This window comes from Oncorhynchus mykiss, chromosome 3 (genome assembly GCF_013265735.2).
Source record: "Oncorhynchus mykiss isolate Arlee chromosome 3, USDA_OmykA_1.1, whole genome shotgun sequence".
Taxonomy (NCBI): domain Eukaryota; kingdom Metazoa; phylum Chordata; class Actinopteri; order Salmoniformes; family Salmonidae; genus Oncorhynchus; species Oncorhynchus mykiss.
Window position 1 is genome coordinate 39,723,925 of NC_048567.1, and position 21,380 is coordinate 39,745,304.

The following is a 21,380-nucleotide window of genomic DNA, read 5'->3' on the forward strand; positions in this document are numbered from 1 at the left end:
CTTTCAAGGCTTAATTTACTTCAATTGCTGCAGAACAGCTGTACATTGTTTTTCTGTAACCTAAACTTTTTAAAATGTATTAACCTCTGGCAGCTTACTGCTTATCTTTGTACCATTTCAGGTTATTCATTGGACTTGAACTGCTTAAATTTCAAAACTGGAAAAATGAGGGTGTTCTAAAACTTTTGGGCATTTGTGTGTGATTTATATATTTTTTAATTTTTTATTGATAACTTTTTTTTTTGCTTCTTGGGCCCCCATGGGCCTTGGCCTGGTATCACATTGTTAGTAAAATGTTGGTATTGTGACAACCCCACTCTGATAATATATACAGATTTTGTGTGTGTTTCTGTGCCCCTTTTTGGGCCCTTACCAGTTTGCATCCCTGAAATATAGGTATGTTTGTTTTATGCCATTAATGGTTTATAGATGTGTCTGTAGGGTAAATGTATTATATTTTTCCCCAAACCCCTTATTTTGAAGACCTTTTGTCATTTTTGTGTTTGTAGAAAAGGACTTCCTGGACTTGCTTCCTTTGAGCCAACAGTGCACAGAGGAAGAAGACAAATTACTTCACTTCCTGTTTGAGAATAAATTGAAGAAGGTACGTCCACTGTTATCCTCCATGTCAGGACATCAGTTGAGTTCAGATTCCTATGTTAAGTTTCAGTATTTTACATTTGTCATGTGCTATGTTGATCACTATGTTGTGTTTCTTTGTTGGAATACACAGGTCATCATGTCACTTTGGATTTTGCCCTACAGAATGAACCATATGATTATTTTCTAAATATTACAATCACTCATATTTGGTTAATATTGGTTGTCTACAGTTGCCCCTAACAATGCCGATAACAACAACCCAGAAATGTTCTCTCTGATTTTACTAAAGTTACGTGGTCATTTGTCTCAAATTAGAGTTGATGGTGCTTTTGTTCCAATTTCACATTTGTTTCCCCCTCCCTTTCTCCACTTTTTTTTCTCCATCCATCCTTTCCTCTTTCCTTCCCTCAGTATAACAAACCCAGTGATATGGTGGTCCCAGAGATGGTCAACGGTCTCCAGGACAATTTGGACGTGGTGGTCTCCCTTGCTGAGAGGCATTATTACAACTGTGACTTCAAAATGTGCTACAAACTCACTTCCATGTAAGTTTGGTAACTAACCGCTGGCCCACCTTAACCTTTTTACTACAAATTGAGATTTGTTGGCAGTCTGCAAGCGTTAACTGGCCAATCTTAACTTGTTGTGATATTCGTATAGGTTTGTTAGTGGAATATTCTCGGCTCGGCTCAGTTGTGTAAAAAGGATATACATTTCACACATATCATTTGGTCTTGTCTGTAAAACGTGAATGTTTTGTGTTTCTTCAAGGGTGATGGTGAAAGACCCATTCCATGCCAACTGTCTACCTGTTCATATAGGAACACTGGTGGAACTCAGCAAAGCAAATGGTAAGACCGTTGAAGCTCTTAAGTTTGGTTATTCATACAAGTGAAAGATACATTTAACATCTGAATGTGTACCATGATTCTCCTCTTTTTACTACCACAGAACTGTTTTACCTTTCGCACAGGCTTGTGGACTTGTATCCCAACAACCCAGTAAGTATAATCCCTGCCCTATATAGTGCAAAGTGTTGCCTGCTCTGCTATGAATACACCCCCCCCCCCCCCCCCCCCCCCCACCCCCATCTTGCCATTCCACATATCCAAGCTCTGATTGGTACGGTATGTTTTCTTTTGTGTGTATTTTATTTTTTGACTATTAGACAAATGGTAAACGTTGTTTTCATCCAGGTCTCTTGGTTTGCTGTGGGATGCTACTATCTAATGGTTGGTCACAAAAATGAACACGCGCGTAGATATCTCAGGTACCAGATATCATGTTTTTCTTATCACCAAGTGTATTTTATATTCAGCAGTCAGACATTGATATTGTAAATTAAAATATTTTGATTCACTTGCTGCTGAATCAAATCTACAAATTTCAAAGTATTATAAAAAAAACATCATTGATTATCATTCACTCAGACTAGAATATCTCTCTTATTTACACTATGTTCCTTATGCTCCCTCCCACAGCAAGGCGACCACTCTGGAGCGGACGTACGGTCCGGCATGGATCGCCTACGGTCACTCGTTTGCAGTGGAGAGTGAACACGACCAGGCCATGGCTGCCTACTTCACTGCTGCTCAACTGATGAAGGGGTATGTACTGTTATTGTACCCAGACACAACACCACACATCCACAGAACAGGTCTGTCACGTGCTGAAAAGCAATATTGAACATGAACACATTTGTTAGCGTCTGTTCAAAGATGTATCTTGCTAAAAGCAGGTGTGCCTTAGTCATTGAAAACATGTAATGTACAGTATCATAACAAATATATAATAGCATGTACCTTCACAACCTTGCCCATTAGACTTGACCCCTAACCCTTGCTCTCATCTCTCTTGTCCAGATGTCATCTCCCCATGTTGTACATAGGGCTGGAGTACGGTCTTACAAATAACTCTAAACTGGCCGAGCGCTTCTTCAGCCAGGCCCTGAGCATAGCACCAGAAGACCCCTTTGTCATGCATGAGGTGGCCGTTGTGGCCTTTCAGAATGGAGAGTGAGTCACACACACAAATACATAGAGATAATGTGTATGCAAACACCCACACATTGGGAAAACGTACATATGTGCATACTCACACACGTACACCCAAGAGGATATATAGCATACACTGTAATACCCTCACGTGCTCACATACTACACTGAGTGTACAAAGCATTAGGAACACCTCCCTAATATTGAGTTTCTATCCCTGTTACCCTCAGAACAGCCTCAATTTGTCGGGCATGGACTCTACATGGTGTCGAAAGCAGTCCACAGGGATGCTGGCCCTTGTTGACTCCAATGCTTACCACATTTGTGTCAAGTTGGCTGGATGTCCTTTGGGTGGTGGACCATTCTTGGGACACACAGGAATCTGTTGAGCGTGAAAAACACAGCTGTGTTGCAGTTCTTGACACACTCAAACCGGTGCACCTGGGCACCTACTACCATACTGTGTTCAAAGACACCTTAAATATTTTGTCTTGCCCATTCACTCTCTGAAGGGCACACACCTGCAATCCGTGTCTCAATTGTTTCAAGGCTTAAAAATCTTTCTTTAAACTGTCTCCTTCCCTTCATCACTGATTTATGAAGTGGATTTAACAAGTGACATTAAAAGGATCAAAGCTTTCACCTGGTCAGTCTATGTCATGGAAATACGTTTAACAAACTCTGCAATACCCCCACATGCACACATACACACTTGAGGGCTCTCATCATAGCCATTAGCAAATGGGTTAGAAGAGTGTTCTCCTAACGATGGGTTTAAACCCACAGGTAGGGCCACGAATGATTCGGTTTGGGTTGTGACGATAAACATGGATTCTGTCTATTTATTGAGGTTTAGCTGCACCTGGCCACGCCTCCATCATAGTTGCTGGAACCGTGCCGGAAAGGACCATTTGTAAAGAAAAAATCTGTGCTGGCACCGTATGGTTCGGGTTGACACGATAGTGTGTGTGAAAGGGTACTTAAGCCTTATTTTTTTTATTTGTTCATGTGTTGGGTTTGATTGTGCTCAATTCTGCCATTTTCAGCTGGAAAACAGCCGAGAAGTTGTTCCTGGACGCAATGGACAAGATCAAAGCCATTGGGAATGAGGTAGCTGATCATTTGACTCGACTAACTCTAGCCCCACATGTACCATGTCATACGCCATTCTTAACTTCTTAAGAAGAACTGGCAGCCAGTGTAGTAGCTGTGTGTTTTATTTTCAATGCAAAAATTCCTCTTTTAGTGAAAGTTGTGTTTTCTTCCAGGTAACAGTGGACAAGTGGGAGCCACTCCTGAACAACCTGGGTCACGTATGTCGAAAACTGAAGTGAGTATAAAGATCCTCCGCAAGTATTTACTCATCAGGACACCAGAGGGGTATGTCACGAAGCAGAATTCAACTTGGGATAACTATTGTCATGAAGGGGTCAACACCTTTTAGCCAGGTAAATTACTAGGGTAACTGTTGGACTCTGGGTTTTCCATGTGCGACATGCACACGCAGTTACAAGCCTGGTTTGAATTAGTGGAAGCTGTTGGATAAATATCCACCTTTGTGAACTGGAATGTGGCGTTAACTGAAACTAGTTAGCCTAAACTAATCCAGAATATTTCTAGTTGGCTTGTGACACACCCCTTTTGAGGGGATGGAACTGAACAGAATGGAAGTTCTGACTGGCATATGCAGTATCTCTGTATCTCCTATGACATCATTGTTGTCCTGTCCTTGTTCTCATCTCGCTTATAAGTTCAGGATTAGGTAGTTAGACAGGCAGGCATTTCTCTGTCTCCCAGGTACCTGATAAAGCATTGTTAAAGGACAGGGATCCAAACATTTTCCTGAGTGGTATTTCAGGAGGAGAGTCTGAGGTGATGAAAGGGAAAAAAAGAAAGAAGAAATGGGTCTTTGTTGGAAATGGAATACTGTAGAATCACCAGGAAATCCGTTCAAACTGATTTTAAATGTAAGAAATATTTTCCCATTCATAATGGAGAGAAATGTAAGCAAGGCTTGAAATTATTGATTTATTCAAACACATCTGTTTAGGCTTCTTACAGTCAATTGGCAGTCTACAAATGATTTGTAATTATGTTCTGGTCCCCAGACCATCCGCTGAAAAATAAAATCGGCCTGCGGCTGAATCTAGTTGATGATCCCTAACTTACTGTATCTCTCTTTTTTTTCTTTCTCCTCGCACTATTTTCAAAGACACGCATTTGCTCTTCTCCAGTCCTTCTGTATAAGTAGGAATCATTGAGTATTAATGCACAGATCTGTTGATGAATAATGCATAGTAGCCACTAAGCAGATCTAGAGAGGCTTTGCAGTGCAAGTGGCTGTTTTGAAAATGTTTGGGTACTTCATATCTAAAGGGGCACCTTTGGAAATCCACACCTTGCAGTTAATGCGTGTTTTTATTTTAATGAAGGCTTCTTAACAGGATTGCAGTGTTCACTGATCTATTGAATTAATCAGTTGGTAAAGCCCTGCAAACAACATGCACATGGTTCCGTAATTGATTTGTTCAAGAGATGATGGGATGTTTTCCTATGTGGTGAATTTGATTATGGTAAAATATTGAGCCATTAATTGAACCTGAGTGGAGTGAGAGGCAGGGTTTGCAGTTTTGGGACTATTCAATTGGTTCCATTGTGCCAATCTCAATCAAGAACTGCTAATAATTATAATATTAATAATTAATTTATTTGGAAATCACTTCTCACACCCAAGGTGCAAATTATTCTTTTTTTGTATATATACTTCTGTTCAAAAGTTTGGGGTCACTTAGAAATGTCCAGGTTTTGAAAGAAAAGCATTTTTTTTTTGTCCATTAAAATATCAAATTGATCAGAAATACAGTGTAGACATTGTTAATGTCCTAAATGTCTATTGTAGCTAGAAACGGCAGATTTTTAATGGAATATCTACATAGGAGTACAGAGGCCCATTATCAGCAACAATCACTCCTGTGTTCCAATGGCACGTTGTGTTGGCTAATCCAAGTTTATAATTTTAAAAGGCTCCTGCGTTGTCTTCGCTGTGTTCTTGGGTCATTGTCCTGTTCGAAAGTGAACCGTCACCCAAGTCTGATAACCTGCTGCAGAGCACTTAGGACTTCAAGGACCTCTCTCTACTTTCTCCGTTCATCACTCCCTCTCTTGACTAGTCTCCAAGTCCATGCCGCTGAAAAACATCCCCACAGCATGATGCTGCCACCATCATGCTTCACCGTAGGGACGGTGCCAGGTTTCCTCTAGACGTGACGTTTGTCATTCAGGCCAAAGGGTTCAATCAAACTCCAAGTGGGCTGTTGTGGCTTTTGCTGAGGAGTGGCTTCCATTGTGAATTGCTACAGAGATAGTTGTCCTTCTGGAAGGTTCTCCCATCTTCACAGAGGAACTCTGGAGCTCTGTCAGTGACCATTGGGTTCTTGGTCACCATCCTGACCAAGGCCCTTCTTCCCTTAAAGCTCAGTTTGGCCAGGCGGCCAGCTCTAGGAAGAGTCTAGGTTGTTCCAAACTTCTTCCATTTAAGAATGATGGAGGCCACTGTGTTCTTGGGACTTTCAGTGCTGCAGAAATGTTATGGTACCTTTCTCTAGATCTGTGCTTCGACACAATCCTGTCTCGGAGCTCTACAAACAATTCCATCGACCTCATGGCTTGGTTTTGCTCTGAAATGCACTGTCAAGGGGGGGACCATTTTTTTTATAGACAAGTGTGTGGACATGATTTTGGAAAGGCAATCAATTGAATTTACCACAGGTGGACTCAAATAAAGTTGTAGAAACATCTCAAGGGTGATCAATGGAAACAGAATATACCGGAGCTCAATTTCGAGTTTCATATCAAAGGGTCTGAATGCTTATGTAAATAAGGTATTTCTGTTTATTTGTTAATACATTTGCAATAGTTTCTAAACTTGTTTTCACTTTGTCATTATGGGTATTGTGTGGAGATTGAGATGTTTTATTTAATCCGTTTTAGAATAACGCTGTAAACAAATGTTGAGAAAGGGAAGGGGTCTGAATACTTTCTGAATGAACTGTAGTGTAGCTTGTTTATGCACTTGGCAGATGCGCCAACAAACAGGGCGTTTTACAATAGTCCAGACGGGATGAAATAAAGGCGTGGATGAGTCGATCAGCCTAAGGTTGTGATAGTATAGGTCGTAACCTGGCAATGTTCTGTAGATGGAAATTGAGACTTTGGTCACACTGGATGTGGGCCTCAAACGAGAGCATACTGTCATATCACACCCAGGTTGCGAACCTCACTGAAGGGGAGGATCTTGACACCATCACTATTGAGGCTGTAGCTGCTGATATTTATGATGGTGTGAGTGCCAATCTGTCTTTTTGCAGTTTAGTCTAGTGGTTAGAGCGGTGGGCCAGTAACCGAAAGGTTGCAAGATCGAATCCCAGAGCTGCCAAGGTAAAAATCTGCCGTTCTGCCCCTGAACAAGGCAGTTAACCCACTGTTCCTAGGCCGTCATTGAAAATAATAAGAATTTGTTCATAACTTACTTGCCTAGTTAATAAAGGTTTTTTAAAAAAAAAAGAAAAATAAATAAACTCAACTACATCCACGCATTGATGTCCTGCAGGCAGTTTACCAGGAATGGAGTGTGTAGCTTTTTCTAAATAGAAAAGTATTGGACTGGCCGCATAAGTGTTTATTCGGGTCCAAACAGTAAAAATAAAATAACGTTTTGACACATTCAGGGGATTTTATTTGTAATATTTTCTACATTGTAAAATAATAGTGAAGACCAAACTATGAAATAATACATGGAATCATGTAGTAACCAGAAGTGTCCAACAAATCAAAATATATTTGAGATTCTTCAAAGTATCCACCCTTTGTCTTTGATGACAGCTTTGCACACTCTTGGCATTCTCTCAACCAGCTTCACCTGGACTGCTTTTCCATCCTTCTTGAAGGTGTTCCCACATATGCTGAGCACTTGTTGGCTGCTTTTCCTTCAATCTGCGGTCCCAATCATCTCAATTGGGTTGAGGTTGGGTGCTTGTGGAGGCCAGGTCATCTGATGAAGCACTCCATCACTCTCCTTATTGGTCAAATAGCCCTTACACAGCCTGGAGGTGTGTGTTGGGTCATTTTCCTGTTGAAAAACAAATAATAGTCCCACGAAGCGCAAACCAGATAGGATGGTGTATCGCTGCAAAATGCTGTGGTAGCCATGCTGGTTATGCATGCCTTGAATTCTAAATAAATCACTGACCTTGTCACCAGCAAGGCACCAGCAAGGCACCATCACACCTCCATGCTTCACGGTGGGAACCACCCGTTCGGAGATCATCTATTCTGCGTCTCACAAAGACATGGCGGTTGGAATCAAAAATCTCAAATTTGGACTCCTCAGACCAAAGGACAGATTTTGACCGGTCTAATGTCCATTGACCTTGTTGCTTGGCCTAAGCAAGTCTCTTCTCATTATTGGTGTTCTTTTAGTAGTGGGTTCTTTGCAGTAATTTGACCTTGAAGGCCTGATTCACACAGTCTACTCTGAACAGTTGTTGAGATGTGATGAGGCTGGTAACTCTAATGAACCCAGAGGTAACTCTGGGTCTTCCTTTCCTGTGGCGGTCCTCATGAGAGCCAGTTTCATCGTAGTGCTTGATGGTTTTTGCGAATGCACTTGGAAGAAACTTGAAATGTTCTGGATTGACTGACCTTCATGTCTTTTAAAATTAAAGACTGACTGTCATTTCTCTTTGCTTATTTGAGCTGTTCTTGCCATAATATGGACTTGGTATTTTACCAAATAGTGTTATCGTCTGTATAACCCCCCCTACCTTGTCACAACACAACTGATGGGCTCAACCGCATTAAGAAGGAAAGAAATTCCACAAATGTACTTTTAACAAGGCGCACCTGTTAATTTAATTGCTTTTTCCACCTTTTATTTAACCAGGTAGGCTAGACCTGGCCAAGATAAAGCAAAGCAGTTCGACACACAGCAACACACATGGAATAAACAAACATACAATCAATAATACAGTAGAAAAAAAAGTATATATACAGCATGTGCAAATTAAGTAGGATAAGAGCGGCAAAGGCAATAAATAGGTCATGGTGGCGAAGTAATTACAATATAGCAATTAAACACTGGAATGGTAGAATGTGCAGAAGATGAATGTGCAAGTAGAGATACTGGGGTGCAAAGGAGCAAGTTGAATGAATAAATACAGTATGGGGATGAGGTAGCTTGGATAGGCTATTTAGAGATGAACTATGTACAGGAGCAGTGATCTGTGAGCTGCTCTGACCGCTTGTGCTTAAAGCTAGTGAGGGACTTAAGTCTCCAGATTTAGTGATTTTATTTTATTTTTATTTTTTTTGTAGTTTGTTCCAGTCATTGGCAGCAGAGGCGGCCAAAGGAAGAATTGGCTTTGGGGGTGAACAGTGAGATATACTTTCTGGAGCGCGAGCTACAGATGGATGCTGCTATGGTGACTAGTGAGCTGAGATAAGGCGGGGCTTTACCTAGCAGAGACTTGTAGATGACCAGGATCCAGTGGGTTTTGCGACGAGTATGAAACGAGGGCCAGCCAACGTGAACGTACAGGTCGCAGTGGTGGGTAGTATATGGGGCTTGGGTGACAAAATTGATGGCACTGTGATAGACTGCATCCAATTTGTTGAGTAAAGTGTTGGAGGCTATTTTGTAAATGACATCGCTGAAGTCGAGGATCGGTAGGATGGTATGTTTGGCAGCGTGAGAGAAGAATGCTTTGTTGCGAAATAGGAAGCCAATTCTAGATTTAATTTTGGATTGGAGATGTTTAATGTGAGTCTGGAAGGAGAGTTTACAGTCTAACCAGACACCTAGAATATGTGGACAACTTAAAATACCTAAGACAGAACCGTCCAGAGTAGGTGCGGGCAGCGATCAGTTGAAGAGCTTGCATTTAAGAGCAGTTGGAGGCCACGGAAGGAGTGTTGTATGGCATTGAAGCTCATCTGGAGGTTAGTTAACAGTGTCCAAAGAATGGCCAGATGTATACAGAATGGTGTCATCTGCGTAGAGGTGGATCAGAGAATCACGAGCAGCAAGAGCAACATCATTGATATATACAGAGAAGAGTCATTGAGTCAGAATTGAACCCTGTGGCACCCCCATAGAGACCGCCAGAGGTCCGGACAACAGGCCCTCCGATTTGACACACTGAACTCTATCAGATAAGTAGTTGGTGAACCAGGCGAGGCAATCAATTGAGAAACCAAGGCTGTTGAGTCTGCCAATTAGAATGTTGTGATTGACAGTCATGAAGTCGGTTGAGAGAATGCTAGGAGTGTGCAAGGCTGAAGGGTGGCAACTTTGAAGAATCTCGTATATAAATATATTTTTTGTTTACTAAGTGATTCCATATGTGCTATTTTATAGTTTTGACATCTTAAATATTATTTTACAATGAGTAAAAAAAATAAAGAAAAACCCTTGAATGACTTGGTGTGACCACCTTTGACTGGTACTTATAAACTCGTCCCTTTTTCAGGACCCTGTCTTTCAAAGATAATTCGTAAAAATCCAAATAACTTCACAGATCTTTATTGTAATAAATGGTTTTAACACTGTTTCTCATGCTTGTTCAATAAACAATTAATGAACATGCTCCTGTGGAAAGGTCGTTGAGACAGTTATGAAAACGTAGGACACTATAGAGGCCTTTCTACTGACTGCTCATCTGCGTGAATGTGCCTTAGGCATGCTGCAAGGAGGCAGGAGGACTGCAGATGTGACCAGGGCAATAAATTGCAATGTCCGTACTGTGAGGCGCCTAAGACGGTGCTACAGGGCGGACAGCTGATCATCCTCTTAGTGGCAGACCATGTGTAACAACACCTGCACGGGATTGGTACATCCAAACATCACACCTGCAGGACCGGTACAGGATGGCAACAACTGCCTGAGTTACACCAGGAATGCACAATCCCTCCATCACTGCTCATACTACCCGCAATTGGCTGAAAGAGGCTGGACTGAGGGCTTGTAGGCCCGTTGTAAAGGCAGGTCCTCAACCAGATATCACCAGCAAAAACATTGCCTATTCATTGTCTGCATGCAACTTACTGTTATGTAAATTGTTATGCAATAAAAAAAAAAATACTCCTGAAACTATTTAGGCTTGCCATAACCAAGTGTTTGAATATGACTGAAGACATTTCAGATTTTCATTTTTAATTCATTTGTAAACATTTTGTAAAACATAGTGCCTTCAGAAAGTATTCATACCCCTTGACTTACTCCACATTTTGTTGTTGCATCATGAATTCAAAATGGATTAAATATATTTTTCTCACATCTACACAACCCATAATGACAAAGTGAATGTTTTATACATGTTTGCAAATGTATTGAAAATGAGATACAGAAATATCGTATTTACATAAGTATTCCCCTGAGCCAATACATGGTAGAATCATCTTTTGCAGCGATTACAGCTGAGAGTCTTTCTGGGTAAATCTCTAATAGCCTTGAACGCCTAGTTTGTACAATATTTGCACATTCTTTCAAAAAAATCTGTCAAGTTGGTTGTTGATCATTGCTAGACAGAAATTGAAGTTTTGCCGTAGATTTTTAAATAAAAACTGTAGCTAGGCCACTCAGGAACATTCAGTCTTCTTGGTAAGCAACTCCAGTGTATAGTTGGCTTTGTGTTTTAGGTTATTCTGCTGAAAGGTGAATTTCTCCCAGTGTCTGTTGGAATGCAGACTGAACCAGGTTTTCCTCTTTCTTTTTAGCTTAAAAAAACTCCCTTGCAGATGACAAGCATATCCATAACACGATGCAGCCACAACCATGTTTGAAAATATGAAGAGTGGTACTCGGTGATGTTAGATTTGCCCCAAACATAACACTTTGTATTCAGGAAATTGTTCATTTCTTTGACCACGTATTTAGCAATTTTGCAATTGCAAAATTTTGCAGTTTTGCAATAAAAAAAATGTATTCTGTCATTTGGGTTAGTATTGTGGAGTAACTACAATGTTATTGATCCGTCCTCAGTTTCCTCCTATCACAGCCGTTCAACTCTAACTGTTCTAAAGTCACCATTGGCCTCATGGTGAAATCCCCGGATGGTTTCCTTCCTCTCCTGCAGCTGAGTTAGGAAAGATGCCTGTGTCTTTGTAGTGAATGGGTTTAGGATACACTATCCAAAGTGTAATTAATACCATGCTCAAAGTGATATTCAGTGTCTGCTTAAAAAATTGGAAAACCTCCCTGATCTTTGTGGTTGAGTCTTTGTTAGAAATTCACTGCTCGACTGGGGGACCTTACAGTTATCTGTACGAGGTAGTCATTCAAAAATCATGTTAAACACTCGCACACACCGTGAGTCCATTCAAAATAACTTTATTTAGGCTTGTCATAACAAAGGGGTTGAATACTTGACTCAACATTTCAGTTTTACATTTTTTATTCATTTGTAAAAATGTCAAAACAATTCCACTTTTACATTATGGGTGCGCCAGTGACACTCAATTTAATATTTTTTACATTCAGGTTATAACAAAAAATGTAAAAAGTCAAAGGGGTATGAATACCATGCTCATTTGGGCTGATGCCAAGTCTGTGAGACCGAGACCAAGACCTCTATCAGCAATGATGTCATTCAGTAGTAAGCCTTTGTTTATGGGATCTTGCATTTAAAAGCCCCAGTTGACTTACTTTGGAAGTTGCCTGAGGCACAGCATGCAGAACTGTCCAGTGTCCTTTATCATCCACCTCCGGTGTGCATGATGTACTGTGTTGTATTGAACTGGGCAGTGTATACAATAGACTTACAATAGGTTTGTTCTTTAGTCTACCACCCCATTATCCTTGCGGTCTGCATTTTTTTCTGGAGGATCCTGTATAGGCTTTTCTTCAGTTTCCTGCACAGGTTTTCTTTTCAAATGTTCCAAAACATCTGAGGAATCCTTGGGTGTAGTGAATGATAGTTCCAGCCTTTGGTCCCATTTCTGTATCTTTTGGTCCAGCCTTTGGTCCTGTAGATGGGAGACAAGATGATGATAAACCTTTTTTTTAATATATATATATATATAATAACACTGGATTTGTGCAGTGAAATGTGTTGTGTTACAAGGTCAGCCATAGTAATACAGAGCCCCTGGAGCAAAAAAATATTTTCCTTGTCAGTTTGGATATTCAAAGCTTTCAGTTACTAGCCCAATACTCTAACCGCTAGGCTATTTGTCACCCTAGGATCCTAGGAGGATTGGAGCTGATATTTAAATCCAAACAACTACAGTTGAAGTCAGAAGTTGACATACATCTTAGCCAAATCCATGTAAAAATTCCTTGTCTTAGGTCAGTTAGGATCACCACTTTATTTTAAGAATGTGAAATGTCAGAATAATAGTAGAGAGAATGGTTTATTTCAGCTTTTATTTCTTACATCACATTCCCAGTGGGTCAGAAGTTTACATACACTCAATTAGTATTTGGTAGCATTGCCTTTTAAATTGTTTAACTTGGGTCAAATGTTTCGGGTAGCCTTCCACAAGCTTCACACAATAAGTTTGGTTAATTTTGGCCAATTCCTCCTGACAGAGCTGGTGTAACTGAGTCAGGTTTGTAGGCCTCCTTGCTCGCACACACTTTTTTAGTTCTTCCCATAAATTTTCTATAGGATTGAGGTCACGGCTTTGTGATGGTCACTCCAATACCTTCAGTCAATCAAATGTATTTATAAAGCCCTTCTAAACATTAGCTGAAATCTCAAAGTGCTGTACAGAAACTCAGCCTAAAACCCCAAACAAGCAATGCAGGTGTAGAAGCACGGTGGCTAGGAAAAACTCCCTAGGAAGGCCAGAACCTAGAGAGGAACCCGGCTATGAGGGGTGGCCAGTCCTCTTCTGGCTGTGCCGGGTGGAGATTATAACAGAACATGGCCAAGATGTTCAAATGTTCATAGATAACCAACAGGGTCAAATAATAATAAATAATAATAATAATAATAATAATAATCAGTGGTTGTCGAGGGTGCAGCAGGTCAGCACCTCAGGAGTAAATGTCAGTTGGCTTTTCATAGCCGATCATTCTAGAGACAGCAGGAGCGGTAGAGAAAATTTGAGAGTTGAAAACCGCAGGTCTGGGACAGGTAACACGTCCGGTGAACAGATCAGGTTTCCACAGCCACAGGCAGAACAGTTGAAACTGGAGCAGCAGCACGGCCAGGTGGACTGGGGACAGCAGGGAGTCATCAGGCCTGGTAGTCCTGAGGCATGGTCCTGGTGCTCAGGTCCTCAGAGAGAGAGAGAGAGAGAGAAAGAAAGAAAGAAAAAGAGAGGAAAGAGCGAATTAGAGAGAACATACTTACATTCACACAGGACACCGGATAAGACAGGAGAAATACTCCAGATATAACAGACTGATCCTAGCACCCCGACACAAACTACTGCAGCATAAATACTGGAGGCTGAGACAGGAGGGATCGGGAGACACTGTGGCCCTGTCTGACGATACCCCCGGACAGGGCCAAACAGGCAGGAATAACCCCACCCACTTTGCCAAAGCACAGCCCCCACACCACTAGAGGGATATCTTCAACCACCACCTTGACTTTGTTGTCCTTAAGCCATTTTGCCACAACTTTGGAAGTATGCTTGGAGTCATTATCTATTTGGAAGATCCATTTGCTACCAAGCTGTCAGCTGTTGTACCCCATCAGAACCCAAAATACATGCTTGTTTCACTCCATTGTTTGTGAATAAATGTAAAACTAAACAAGCAACACTAGAAAGCCTCAAAACATGGTTTAAACTATAACTTGTAAAACATTATTGGTCAGTCCTTCCATTATTGGTATCCATAGCTCTGTCTATGAATTTGAGTGCTTACATTTCTCCAGCTCTATCACTCAGCATATTTATTATTTAGACTTCTAATTGCTGTTCTAAGGATTAAGTTTGCAAGATTAAATTACCAAGGCTGTCACTAGGCGCCATGGCAACTATGGAACAATATCAAAAATAAAACAAATACTTTTTTTTTTACCTAGTTCTGATAGGGAAGGTATTGTTTGGTTACATCCTTTTTTTGGCTCTCTGAACCCACCCAACCCAGGCAGAACTCTTTATTTGGCTCTGGTCATTAGAGAACTGTCCAATTGGTTGTTTTGTTCTGTCCTCCAATAGGAAGTATGTCCAGGCGTTGGAGTACCACCGCCAGGCCTTGGTTCTCATCCCCCAGCACGCGTCAACCTACTCCGCTATCGGATATGTGCACAGCCTCATGGGAGACTTCGAGAGCGCCATCGACTACTTCCACACAGTACTGTTTATTTTTTTTGTCCGTTTTATTTACATTTTAAATCCATAGACACAGAACCTGTGTGACACGTTGAATAAATATTGCAGTGCATTTCAATGTTATTACAGCAATTGATGTGAGTTTTTTTGCTTCTTTTTCTGACAGGCACTCGGTCTTAAGCGAGATGACACGTTTTCTGTGACGATGCTCGGCCACTGCATTGAGATGTACATTGGCGATACGGATGCCTACATAGGTAAAACTTCCTACATAGGTAAAATGACTTCCTTTGCAACCCACGCTAAAACAGATTTGCGACAATCATTTGTGGATGCATTTGTTATATTTTTGCCTGTAAACATCAATGACTTACAAGACATTTAAGTACTGTTGATTTTGCGTTTCTTTTTTGCTTTTTCTGAGTCTTGTTGCCAATGTGTGCCTTGCCGGCGAATAAGAAATAATGTCGCTTTTTCTGAGGGACACTTTTGGATACTATGTGCATTATGCACTGGGATTGCGACCCGAGCCCCTGTGTCATCTGTTAGAAAGACCCTGCAAGTCAGTGATCCACTGTAAAAGGTTTAATTCTAACAAACAAGAAGAAGAATGAATAGTAGTTGGATGAGTGTATTTTCTATAAAAATGTATCAGAAAATATTAGTAATTTTAAAATGAGTCAACACCATAATGACAGATGTACAATGGGAATATGCATAATAATTTCAGTCTGGAATGTATACGTTGTTTTAATGGTAAACATTATGGGTGGATTGCAGCGAACAGGCAGAACTTAACGTGCACCTGCAGGTTAGCGCTGGATTTCTTATTTCTTAACATGCTAAAAGAACAGCGGAAAACTAGGAGACCACCAGTCCTGACGTTGTTACGGTGTCAAGCCGGCTTGATACAATACCTATATACACACACAAAAGTATGTGGAAACCCCTTCAAAATTGGTGGATTCGGCTATTTCAGCCACACCCGTTGCTGATAGGTGTATAAAATCGAGCACAAAGCCTTGCAATTGCCATAGACAAACATTGGCAGTAGAATGGCCTTACTGAAGAGCTCAGTGACTTTCAACATGGCACTGTCATAGTTGTTGTTGTCATATGCCAACAAATCAGTTAGTCAAATTTCTGCCCTGCTAGAGCTGCCCCGGTCAACTGTAAGTTATGATATTGTGTAGTGGAAACGTCTAGGAGCAACAACGGCTCAGCCACAAAGATGTAGGCCACACAAGCTCACAGAACGGGACAACCGAGTGCTGAAGCGTGTAGCGCGTACAAATTGTCTGTCCTCTGTTGCGACACTCACTAACGAGTACCAAACTTCCTCTGAAAGCAACATCAGCACAAGAACTGTTTATCGGGAGCTTTATAAAATGGGTTTCCGTGGCCGAACAGCCACACACACAAGCCTAAGATCACCATGCCAATGCCAAGCGTTGGCTGGAGTGGTGTAAAGCTCGCCGTCATTGGACTCTGGAACAGTGGAAACGCATTCTCTATGTAGTGATGAATCACGCTTCATAATCTGACAGGCTGACGGACGAATCTGGATTTGACGGATGGCAGGAGAACGCTACCTGCCCAACTGCATAATGCAAACTGTAAAGTTTGAGGAATAATAGTCTGGGGCTGTTTTTAATGGTTCGGGCTAGGCCCCTTAGTTCCAGTGAAGGGAAATCTTAACGCTACAACACAATGATATTTGAGACGATTTTGTGCTTCCAAGGCCCTTTCCTGTTTAAGCATGAAAATGCCCCCTTGCCCGTGAGGTCCATACAGAAATGGTTTGTCGAGATCGGTGTGGAAGAACTTGACTAGCCTGCACAGAGCCCTGACCTCAACCCCATCTACCACCTTTGGGATAAATTGGAACGCTGACTGCGAGCGCGGCCTAATCGCCCAACATCAGTGGTAGACCTCACTAATGCTCTTATGACTGAATGGAAGCAAGTACCCACAGCAATGTTCCAACATCTAGTGGAAAGCCTTCCCAGAAGGGTGGAGGCCGTTCTAGCAGCGACGGGGGAGACCAACTTCATGTTAATGCTCATAATTTTGGAATGAGCAGGTGTCCACATACTTTTGGTCGCGTGTGTGTGTGTGTCTAAAGCATTTAATAGTGTATGTGTGTGTGTCTAAATCATTTAATAGTGTATATGTCTTTCAGGAACGGACATAAAAGACAAAGTCCGTGGGACGCTGAGCACCCCGGGGTTGATGAAGATGCTGAACACGTCGACGGAACCCAGTAACGCTCGAACCACGGTTCTTCTGGAGGAGAGCGGCATCATGGCCCTGGAGACGCCGCAGTCCAATCAGGACAAGGCCTCGTTGGACACGCCCCTGCGGAGCTCGCTGCCCCTGGAATGCAACATGTACGAGAGTGACATGATGCTCGAGACCTCGATGTCCGACACCAGCGCGTGATGTCACTGATGATATCATAGTAGTGGCAGGTTGCCTGATCCCAGCCTCGGGACCCATTACCAACCAGACAGTTGGCATTTATCTATAGGTTTCTCGTCGTGTTCCCCTCTTGGGGATTTGAAATGATGGGATTGGAATAGACTAAGCGATGGGGAAGAGGTTAAGGCAGAGCTTTTTAGCATGAATTTGACCTTCAGTCCAATTGGTTTTGTTGGAAAAATATGTCACGCTCAGTACCGTATTGTAAAATATATATTTTTTGGGCTGAATGAATATTGCTCACACTATTTCAATCCGTTCATATTCCCAAGGGAGGTTGAAAGGGACCTGGGGATGTGAGGTGTGGGCTTGGTTTGGATTTGTGCCTCAGGCGAGTAGTCTGAAGACAGTGGGGAAAGCAAAGACATGGTACTCTGATGCTTAACAGAATGGAATGAATGCAGCAGTAACTGACTGTGCCCCCTACTCCTGCCCACTAGCAGGAACGTGTGTTGCTACCTGTGGATTTTTACTTTGAATAAAGAAAAAAAAAATGCTGAATGCAAGAGCGTTTTGATGAAAATACTGGTAATACTTACAATAAACCATGTTTATCTTTTTATATTCTGTTTTTTTTTGTGTGATCATTGCAGTCTTGGTCTGGTTGCTTTTAAAAAAAAATGTTGACACTAATACTTTTCACACTACCAACCATATTTGTATACATCCCAATGCATTTCAATTGCTATAGACATGAATGAAAAAAATTCTGGTCGTAACTAGTCTTCCACCGTTTAAGCTAGAAACGGAATTCAAACCTTAATGTGGTTTAAACGGCATTCAAACTTTAAAACGTGGTCTGGAATAGGTTGCTTGTATACAGTCGTGGCCAAACGTTTTGAGAATGACACAAATATTAATTTTCACAAAGACTGCTGCCTCAGTTTGTATGATGGCAATTTGCATATACTCCAGAATGATATGAAGAGTGATCAGATGAATTGCAAAGTCCCTCTTTGCCATGCAAATGAACTGAATCCTAAAAAAAAAAAAAACATTTCCACTGCATTTCAGGCCTGCCACAAAAGGACCAGCTGACATCATGTCACAGGTGTGAGTGTTGATGAGGACAAGGCTGGAGATCACTCTGTCATGCTGATTGAGTTCCAATAAAAGACTGGAAGCTTCAAAAGGAGGGTGGTGCTTAGAATCATTGTTCTTCCTCTGTCAACCATGGTTACCTGCAAGGAAACGCATGCCGTCATCATTGCTTTGCACAAAAAGGGCTTCACAGGCAAGGATTTTGCTGCCAGTAAGATTGCACCTAAATCAACCATTTATCGGATCTTCAAGGAGAGCGGTTAAATTGTTGTGAAGAAGGCTTCAGGGCGCCCAAGAAAGTCCAGCAAGCGCCAGGACCGTCTCCTAAAGTTGATTCAGCTGCGGGATCGGGGCACCACCAGTACAGAGCTTGCTCAGGAATGGCAGCAGGCAGGAGTGAGTGCATCTGCACGCACAGTGAGGCTAAGACTGAGGATGGCCTGGTGTCAAGAAGTGCAGCAATGAAGCCACTTCTCTCCAGGAAAAACATCAGGGACAGACTGCTGAGGACTGAGGTAAAGTAATTTTCTCTGATGAATCCCCTTTCCGATTGTTTGGGGTATCCGGGAAAAAAGCTTGTCTGGAGAAGACAAGGTGAGCGCGACCATCAGTCCTGTGTCATGCCAACAGTAAAGCATCCTGAGATCATTCATGTGTGGGGTAGCTTCTCAACCAAGGGAGTGGACTCACTCACAATTTTGCCTAAGAACACAGCCATGAATAAAGAATGGTCCTCGAGAGAAACTTCTCCCAACCATCCAGGAACAGTTTGGTGACGAACAATGCCTTTTCCAGCATGATGGAGCACCTTGCCATAAGGCAAAAGTGATGACTGAGTGGCTCGGGGGAACAAAACATCAATATTTTGGGTACATGGCCAGGAAACTCCCCAGACCTTAATCCCATTGAGAACTTGTGGTCAATCCTCAAGAGGCGGGTGGACAAACAAACACCCACAAATTTTGACAAACTCCAAGCATTGATTATGCAAGAATGGGCTGCCATCAGTCAGGATGTGGCCCAGAAGTTAATTGACAGCATGCCAGGGCGGATTGCAGAGGTCTTGAAGAAGAAGGGTCAACACTGAAAATATTGACTCTTCGCATCAACTTCATGTAATTGTCAATAAAACCCTTTGACACTTATGAAATGCTTGTAATTATACTTCAGTATTCCATTGTAACATCTGTCAAAAATATCTAAAGACACTGAAGCAGCAAACTTTGAAAATTAATATTTGTGTCATTCTCAAAACCTTTGGCCAACAACTGTACAGCTTTTTGATACCATTTATACTTTTGTAACTCCATAGACCCCAATGGAAAATATTTGGATATGCCACTCCTCATAAACTGTTAAAGCTACCAACACAAAAACAACTTAAAAATTGGTACTGGTACTGTTGATTGTAAAAAAATAAAAAATAGTGTTATACTACTACACCATATTTGCATGAATCCCAATGTATTTCAGGTGCCTTAGAAACACCATTCAAACTTTAAAATGTGCAGACCAGTCTGGAGTAGTGTACTTGTATACTGACCACTACTGAATGAATACAACTACTAACCACAACCACACACCTATTGACCACAACTACTGCACATCACTTCTGACCACAACCACACAACTGACCACTACTACTGAACACAACCACATAGCTGACCACAACTACTGAGAAACACAACTACTGATCACAACCACTGACCACAACTACTGACCACAGCTACAACGTTGACATGTGCTGACTGGCTCAATTTAGATGGCTTCAACACAGGATTTTGTTATCATTCCCACTTCATAGACTATAAAGCTTGTTGTATCCCCATTCATTTAAATGGCGGAATGCAGGCTTCAACATTCAAAACTGAAATCACTGCCACAAAAAATGTTGAATGTTCAAACAAACATTTTGAGCTTAAAACACATATGGTACTCACGTTAGCCTACTATACTAGCCCACTATAATAACTCCACATCTACAAACCACCCCCAAATAGTTTTTGTGACCTAACACACAGCCTTTGAAAACCCTACTACTTCAAAACAATAAATACTTGTGTGCCATTCAGGGGTGTGAATACTTTCTGTAGCCTACTTACACAGCCATGTAATAGAAAAGAGCAACTCTCGGGTTGTCCGTCTGTTTGTGTTACACCATATCTTTGGAGAGCAGAGACAAGATGTCACACACACAATTCAAAGGTCAGATGCTGAGATGGAAGGGATGGTTATTCTAAACTCAGCAAAAAAAGAAACGGCCCTTTTTCAGGACCCTGTCTTTAAAAATCCAAATAACTTCACAGATCTTCATTCTAAAAGGTTTAAACACTGTTTCCCAAGCTTGTTCAATGAACCATGAACAATTAATGAACATGCACCTGTGGAAAGGTCGTTAAGACACTAACAGCTTACAGACGGTAGGCAATTACGGTCACAGTTGTGAAAACTTAGGACACTAAAAAAGCCTTTCTACTGACTGAAAAACACCAAAAGAAAGATGCCCAGGGTCCCTGTTCATCTGCGTGAACATGCCTTAGGCATGCTGCAAGGAGGCATGAGGACTGCAGATGTGGCCAGGACAATAAATTGCAATGTCCGCACTGTGAGATGCCTAATAAAGCGCTACGGGGAGACAGGACGGACAGCTGATCGTCCTCGCAGTGGCAGACCACGTGTAACAACACTTGCACAGGATCGGTACATCCGAACATTACACCTGCGGGACAGGTACAGGATGGCAACAACAACTGCCCGAGTTACATCAGGAACGCACAATCCCTCCATCAGTGCTCAGACTGTCCGCAATAGGCTGAGAGAGGCTGGACTGAGGGCTTGTAGGCCTGTCCTCACCAGACATTACCGGCAACAACGTCGCCTATGGGCACAAACCCACCGTCGCTGGACCAGACAGGACAGGCAAAAAGTGCTCTTCACTGAAGAGTCGCGGTTTGTTCTTAACTGACTTACCTAGTG

At 41.8% G+C, this 21,380-nt stretch overlaps 1 protein-coding gene across 9 annotated transcripts in view; it reads left to right on the plus strand.

Moving 5' to 3' along the window:
- LOC110519964 (cell division cycle protein 16 homolog) overlaps window positions 1-17,925 on the plus strand; it is a 28,160-nt gene extending 10,235 nt beyond the window's left edge. For 7 of the 9 annotated variants that reach the window (XM_036974089.1, XM_036974086.1, XM_036974085.1 and 4 more), the window contains 12 exons: window positions 510-604; window positions 1,015-1,148; window positions 1,375-1,454; window positions 1,555-1,604; window positions 1,800-1,873; window positions 2,085-2,210; window positions 2,466-2,618; window positions 3,644-3,707; window positions 3,866-3,927; window positions 14,769-14,904; window positions 15,049-15,157; window positions 17,065-17,925. In XM_036974089.1, coding sequence (XP_036829984.1) covers window positions 510-604; window positions 1,015-1,148; window positions 1,375-1,454; window positions 1,555-1,604; window positions 1,800-1,873; window positions 2,085-2,210; window positions 2,466-2,618; window positions 3,644-3,707; window positions 3,866-3,927; window positions 14,769-14,904; window positions 15,049-15,157; window positions 17,065-17,324 — 1,343 coding nt within the window. In that variant the 3' untranslated portion in view covers window positions 17,325-17,925. The remainder of the gene's footprint in view (window positions 1-509; window positions 605-1,014; window positions 1,149-1,374; window positions 1,455-1,554; window positions 1,605-1,799; window positions 1,874-2,084; window positions 2,211-2,465; window positions 2,619-3,643; window positions 3,708-3,865; window positions 3,928-14,768; window positions 14,905-15,048; window positions 15,158-17,064) is intronic. The other 2 variants (XM_036974084.1, XM_036974083.1) reach the window with 1 other exon arrangement.
- The last annotated feature ends 3,455 nt before the right edge of the window (window positions 17,926-21,380 follow it).